The sequence below is a fragment of the Magnolia sinica genome, chromosome 1 (genome assembly GCF_029962835.1).
Source record: "Magnolia sinica isolate HGM2019 chromosome 1, MsV1, whole genome shotgun sequence".
In the NCBI taxonomy this organism is placed as follows: domain Eukaryota; kingdom Viridiplantae; phylum Streptophyta; class Magnoliopsida; order Magnoliales; family Magnoliaceae; genus Magnolia; species Magnolia sinica.
Window position 1 is genome coordinate 41,886,921 of NC_080573.1, and position 7,191 is coordinate 41,894,111.

The 7,191-nt window shown below is 39.2% G+C and overlaps 1 protein-coding gene and 1 long non-coding RNA gene across 3 annotated transcripts; one reads left to right on the plus strand and one right to left on the minus strand.

Moving 5' to 3' along the window:
• Positions 1-3,073: 3,073 nt before the first annotated feature.
• On the plus strand, positions 3,074-5,083 carry LOC131246906 (uncharacterized). Of its 2 annotated transcripts, XR_009171536.1 has the most exons (5): positions 3,074-3,786; positions 4,037-4,140; positions 4,255-4,361; positions 4,446-4,532; positions 4,902-5,083. It is a non-coding gene; the product is annotated as an uncharacterized LOC131246906 (long non-coding RNA). The 2 variants fall into 2 exon arrangements; XR_009171535.1 differs by having other exon boundaries at positions 3,076-4,140.
• A 115-nt stretch (positions 5,084-5,198) lies between these two features.
• On the minus strand, positions 5,199-6,357 carry LOC131246897 (anoctamin-like protein Os01g0706700). The gene is made up of 4 exons (XM_058247367.1): positions 5,973-6,357; positions 5,711-5,835; positions 5,537-5,619; positions 5,199-5,429 (listed from the first exon to the last, which is right to left on the minus strand). The coding sequence occupies exons 2-4, from the start codon at positions 5,766-5,768 to the stop codon at positions 5,199-5,201; spliced, it is 372 nt and encodes a 123-aa protein (XP_058103350.1). The 5' UTR covers positions 5,769-5,835; positions 5,973-6,357.
• Positions 6,358-7,191: the final 834 nt, after the last annotated feature.

The following is a 7,191-nucleotide window of genomic DNA, read 5'->3' on the forward strand; positions in this document are numbered from 1 at the left end:
TATTGATCAGTAAAATAGAGTGAATGGACGAGACATGTAAAATGGATCAAATATTCTGATTAAAATTGTGACCCAACTTGTTGATCTCGCAAGAACCTAAGAATTGTGTTAGTAAGTTTTGTGGGCGCCATCATGATGTTTGTCGAACATCAACACCGTGCATTTGATGTGTCCCCTTTAGGTTATGAGATATCTCAAAAATCATTCGTATACGAAACTCAGGTGGGCCATACCATCTAAAACCATGTGAAGACATCAAAAAAATATAAAAGCACTTGATGGGGCCCACATGAGTTTTGGATACGACTGAAACTTGGTCTGACACTTCATCCAAGTGGGACACACATAATGAGTGGGTTGGATATGTAAATCACATTTAGGCAGGCCCAATATATGATTATGAATGTTTTGAGGAAACCCCTCTCCACTACATTTAGGTGAGTTACTCATTATCCTTACTAGAGTAAACTCTGTGGGGTCCACCATTATTTATTTATTTTATCCACTCCGTTCATCCATGTTAACAGATAATTTGAGGTCTAAAGAACAAAAAGGAAGCATACCCAAAGCTCAAGTGGACCATACCACAGGAAATAGTGTGATTAAACCTCTACTATTGAAAAATTATTGGCGGCCATAGAAGTTTTGGATCATGCTGATGTTTGTGTTTTCTCTTCATTCATATCCTTTTGATATTATGAATAAGTTGGATGGCAAATAAACATTACTGTGGGCCCAAGGAAGGTATCAACGGTGGAAATCATTATTCTACACTATTTCGTGTGGCATGGTCCACTTGAGTTGTGGATTTACCGAAAATTTGGGATCAACCCACACCGTTCATTCATTTTTCGAGATCATTTTAGAGAATTATCCAAAAAATGAATCATATCGAAAGATTAAATGGACCACACCACAAATACCAACAGGGATGGGGAACGGATTGGTTACTCCTGCCACCAGCCTGGTGGCTAGTGTTTGGTGCTCTATGGCCCCACCATGATGTATGTATTTCATCCATTTTTACAGATCATTTTAGGGCTTGATCCGAAAAAAAATGATAGGGATATAAATCTAAGGTGGACGACATCATAGGAAAACAATATTGATTGGATATCCACCATTAAAATCCTCCTAAGGCCCACTGTATTGTTTATTTAATATCCAATCTGTTAATTAGATCATATAGGCCCTGATGAAGGGAAAAAAAAGAAGATCAGCTTGATCCAAAGCTTTTATGGCCCCCAAAAGATTTTTAATGGTTGACGCTCATTCCACACTGTTTCCTATAATATGGTCCACTCGATATTGGGATATATCTCATTTTTGGTATCATACCATAAAATGATTTGGAAAAATAGATGGACAACATAGATGAAACACATACATCATGGTGGGGCCCATAAAGTACCAACCACCAGCCATTGGGGGGTAGTAGGGGAAGTAGCCAATCCGTTTTGCATGTGTTTGGGGTCTTTCACTGTTAAATAATTTGTAGGGCCCACCATAACGTTTATTTTCCATCAAATCTGTTCATAGGGTCACAAAGACTTGGATGAAGAGGAAAAACAAATTTCATATTGATCCAAAACTTCTGTGACCCTAAAAGCGTTTCAATGGTAGACGTTCAATCCCCCACTGCTTTTTTGTAGTGTGGTCCACTTGATAGTTAAATCTATCTTATTTTTCATCTCAAGCCTTAATACGAGCTCGATAAATGGATGGACGGTTTGGATATAAGACATATATCATGATCAGACCCTCGGAACTTTCTGACGTCAATACAGCAGCAAGATAGTTGGTGTGAGGTACACCAACCAATCCGCTTCTGTCACGAGCCCAATTGTTGTGGAAGCGGATTACGTTCTACCTCACCCGATTTGTCTGGATAGGGTTACGTGGGGCCCATATTAATATAAGAGTTTTATCCACACCGTCCATCCATATTTACAGATCATGTTAGGGCTTGAACCCAAAAATTAGTTGGAACTAATGCTTAAGTTGACCACAAAGTGGGGATTGAACGCTCACCATTAAAAACTTATTGGGACCTGTAGAAGTTTTCGATCAAGTTGATATTTGTGTTTTCACTTCATCCGGGATTACATGACCTTATGAATAGGTTGGATGGTAAAAGAAAAAAAAAATCACGGTGGCCCTTCCAAAGGTTTCAACTGTGTGCATCATTATCACTGATGCTTCCTTTGGTGTGGCTTACTGGAGCCCTGGACTTACCTCAATTTTTGCATACTACTGTATATAGATGTAATAAAATGGATTAACAGCGTGGATAAAGTCATTACATGACGGTGGGCTCCACGGAGCCCTGCCTAGACCGATCATGGTTCGGGAAGGGGTAGGACGCAGGCCACTTCCATTCCCTGTGCCTAACGGAAACGGATTGGCTACTCCCCCTGCCACTAGCTCTATGGCTAGTGGTCAGTGCTCTGTGGGCCCTACCATCATCTATGTGTTTCATCCCTTCTGTTCATCCATTTTTACATATCATTTTATGACTTGAGCCCAAACATGAGAGGGATATAAATCTAATGGGGACAACACCACATGAAAACAATAGTGATTGGATATCCACCATTAAAATCCTCCTAAGGCCCACTAGACTGTTTATTTGACATCCAATCTGTTGATTAGGTCATACAGGCCTGGGCGAAGAGAAAAAACAAAGAACAGCTCGATCCAAAACTTTTATGGCCCCCAAAATGTTTTTAATAGTTGACCGTCATTCAACATTGTTTCCTATAATGTGGTCCACTTGATATTTTAATATACCTCATTTTTGTACTCATACCGTAAAATGATGTATAAAAATATATGGACGGAATGGATGAAACACGCATCATGGTGGGGCCCATAAAGCACCGACCACCAGTCATTGGCTGGTGTCAGGGGGAGTAGCCAATCCATTTCCCTCACTAGATAGTCAAGCCCTCACTATATAAACAAGAAAAAACCCATCTCTTTCTCTTCTCTCAATCATCTCTATTTCTTTCCAAACCCCTCTCTTTCACTATATAAACAAGAAAAAATCCACACCTCTCTCTCTCTCTCTCTCTCTCTCTCTCTCTCTCTCCCAGTTGGGCGTTGTTAGTGGTGGTTTGGGGAAGGGGTTATATTAGGTTGTCTGGTGATTTTTGTTTGGGTTCTGAGGAAATTGGATATCAGTTTTGGGGGTGTTTGTTCTCCTGGCGTTTCTGTGGAATTTCGTCGAGTGCAAGCCGTGCTGCTTTGGTTTGTTAGAAACTAGTCAGCTAGTTCAGAGATTAGTTGTTTGGGGAGACCTACATCTTTCGCGGCTGAGAAGAAGGTAAGCGTCAGAGAGAGAGAGAGAGCCGCACTCCATCTAAACGCAGCAGCCATGGGTTGCATGCACAGTCGTGGAAAAGGTATTTCTTTTTCGGCCCTTCCGTACAAGCGGACTCCGCCGAGCTGGCTGAAGATCTCCATTCCGAACGTCGAGGAAAATATCGGCGATTGTTGTAATGGTGTTTTCATAAAAATAAAAGTTGTTTGGGGAGGGGATTAGCTTCTTTTTCTGCTGATTTTATCTGGGTTTTGAGGGAATTGAAAACACATTTAGGGGTTTTTGTTTTTCTGGTATTTCCAAGGGATTTCAACGAGGGTTGGGTGCTAATGCTCTGATTTCTTGCCAATTCTTGCAGAAATTGGCTGTTTCAAGAGGGGATTAACTCTGTTCTCTGCTGATTTTATCTTGGTTTTGAGGAAAATTGCAAACCCATCTAGGATTTCTTGAAAAACTGAGCTAACGTTTGCTCTTTCTTGAAGAGATTAGCATTGATTATCTACTGATTTTTAGCTGGTGGTTGCTGGCATTTATCTGTATCTGTGGCATTTGCCACATGATCTTGTGGTTTCTTTAAGCAGTGATTTCTATTGTCGGGTGTGTTTGTGTAGTTCAGTATCCTTACTTGAGGTTAGGTGTTTCTAGTTGTCATTAGTTACTTTTAATGTTTTGGAGCATCTTTTCTCTTTCGTGGATGGTTGAACATGTGGAAAGAATCTTGAAGAAAAAGGTGAACTTGTTGAATGATACTGAAGTGATGCTTCTGTCAGCGGTTGGTGAATCAAGCAAGGGAAGTTGTGGTAGCTCCTGGATGGACGGTGAGAAGCCATTCACCAGAATAATGTCCTAACTTTCAACATATAGATCTTGCTTTCTTGATGTTGTTTGATGGGCCTTAATATTGCTAAACAGACATTTTTAACATCTTTCAGGTCTTACGCATTTGGTTTATCCAGGAGCTGTACATTCTTGGATCGAACATACCCTAGGGGTGTATTGGCTTGCTAGTGAAGTTGGTCACAAACTTCAGATATACCAAGTTAGAAACTGTTTCCCTTGCTTTCTCATTTCCATCTCACCATACAATATCAAAGTTACCTGATTGCTACAATTTTTTGTTAAGGTGATGTGTACGATGAATCATTGGGTCTAATGCAGGCCAGTAGCAGCGACCACTCTGTATGCTTTGGATGCTGGACGTCTTTCTCAGGTACTTTAGTTTGAATTACATCAATAGCTTGGGGTCATCTTAGGATTTCATGGAATAATTGATTCTTCTGCATTATTAACCCATTAAGACTGAGGAGTCAATCACAGCATTATTAACCTTCTGAGGATGTACATTACGATTTTTGTTTTTGTGTAATTGCTAAGTTGTCCATTTCATTGTTCAAGTGAGCTTGCTTTGGAAGCTTGTTAAAGTTCCACTTCCTGAAAATGTAAGAGCTCAGGAAGTGCTTGTGATCTTTGAGTCCTCAAAAAGTACAAGGACTGCTTTTCGATTATTGAATTGAATCTGACATGTTCTCAATTTAAATTTCCAGCGTTAAACTGTGTACTTAGTCGTTTTTTTTTTTAGGTTACAAGGGAAACCAATGTTACCTAAATCACAACTGCCCCTTCAGCTCTTCCGAATTGTGTGACCCGGATTATGGGTCATTTGCAATCCAGGTAACTATTTTCAGTGATCCGAAATTATAGTTCTATGTTGTAATGTAAATTTATATTAGAGCATAGAAATTTATAGTTTGATTTATGCAACTGCATGCATACAATAATATATGATAATATAATATAATGTTATGCACGCGGGATCTCATGATAACATACATAAATTAAAATATCATTTATAAAACTATATTGCATATACTTAGCATTATCCTATCCCAAATTCCCAATCATACCATGCAGCGAAGTAGCCTTCTGCATACACATTCCTGCACAATGTACCGGAGCGACAAGCGATAATCCTGTTTACTTGACCCAAATACAGACTGAGTTGAAATATGTTCAGCCAGGCACCAATTGTTGCGGCAGCACGAGGAATAGGCCTCCGTAACATAACAAGCAACTTAAGTGCATCTGTTCTAATCTCCGTAATGTTATTCTGCACACAGGATAACACAGGATACAGATTACCATTTTGACAAGAACACCTACAGGTCTATAAAAAATCCAACTAGAGTGAGAAACATGACATTGTTCCGACATTACCAAAACAGCAAAAGCAAAATCAAGAGGAAATGCACATGCAAACATCATGATCATTCCAAATTGCAAGGCCAACTCCAGAAAATCTGCAATAAATTTTCATATTTTCAATTCACAGAAAATGAAAAATGTAAATTTGATTTTGCCATGGAAATTGGTGGTTACTTAGACCGTTACCATCAAATAAACCATCTTCTAATTCCTCCCCAGTGCTTGCACTATAAGATGGTTTCATATACTCTACTCTATAAGCCAGCTGGACTGCCTTTCCTTCTGACGACCCTTTCTCGTGCTTTCTCTTGCTTTTTAACATGAGACATGTATTAGATCTCATACAATGGTAAAAGGGAGATAAATTTATAACAAAATGTGCAGATGTAAAATATTGAGCATTCGTGAAATAAGGAGCAACGGCAAGATGGAGGGTCTAGAAGCTCACCGAACAACTCTGTATTTTTTGTAGCTGTATTTCAGGTAAGGGATGGAGTTCTCGAGTAGATTTTCCAATACCTGAAAATATTACTCTATTCATAAGTTCAATAAGAAGCAAGAAACAACAAGGAGCTGCTAATCCCACATGCAGCCACATGTCCTAACCAAGGTTTCATATCTATAGCCTATACCACAGTCCCTAAAACTCTTGGTTCCAAAGGTCCATTACTTAGTTTATGTGCAATTGTACAATGTACATGCATGGTGTGCCAGTGCCACCCTGACGAACAACTAGTATCTTCTACAGTGTGCCATTGTGGAACATGTGCCCTACTTGAGTAGCTTTGGGAAGGCTTTGAGTAGTGTTTGCAACTGTACAATAGTCTGTCTACTTTGATTGTTTGTCCTCATTACAAATGGCTATCTTCATTTGCATTGAGTGTATGCTTATCTTTTTCAAGTGAATAAGCTTGGAATTGGTGGTGATGTACCTTATAGGATGGCTGTGCACCCAGGAGGAGAATGCTTTATATGTTCCTTCCCCAAAAGTTGCAGGTTATTTGTTTCTTTACTTTGATATGAGTCTATTTCGGAAAATAATTTACCAGTTGGACATACATGTATGGACTTGGGTCTACTCAACAATTTGGCACCATTGTTGATATTTAATCAAGCAAAAAAAGGAATATGGATTCCTTTTTCAAAACCCAAAAATTGGGGTTGGGGCGTGGGTGCCTTTTCTGGTGTTTATACCAAAGGTGTGGTTTGGTTGCCAAATAAAAAACTTTTCAACTTTTACATAGATATTCCTTCTTTTTTTTTAAAAAAGGATTTGATTGGTACTGCTTTTCGAGTTCCACTTTTGCCTCTTGCCAAAATAGTACTTCAATTCGATTAGGCATGGGCAGTTTTTTCTTTTATCTTGTCGTTTGTACTTACATAAAACTTAGGCATGAAAGGACACCTGCATGTTCTTACCTTGTGATTGATGTGGTGCTGAAGGGGGAAAACAGAAGCCTTCTTCATTCACCTTCCATTTTCTGTGTTGCCTCGAGCACCAACCATATTAACTATCCTTGCTGACAACAATCAGTCACTATATCCAAAAGCCACCTTAATCTTTTTTAGAACATGCATACTCTCAATCAGTTATATAGCACATATGCATAATGTATGCTCTATTCCTTGCTAAATGTGCACGTATGAGGTGGGACTTGATATTACCA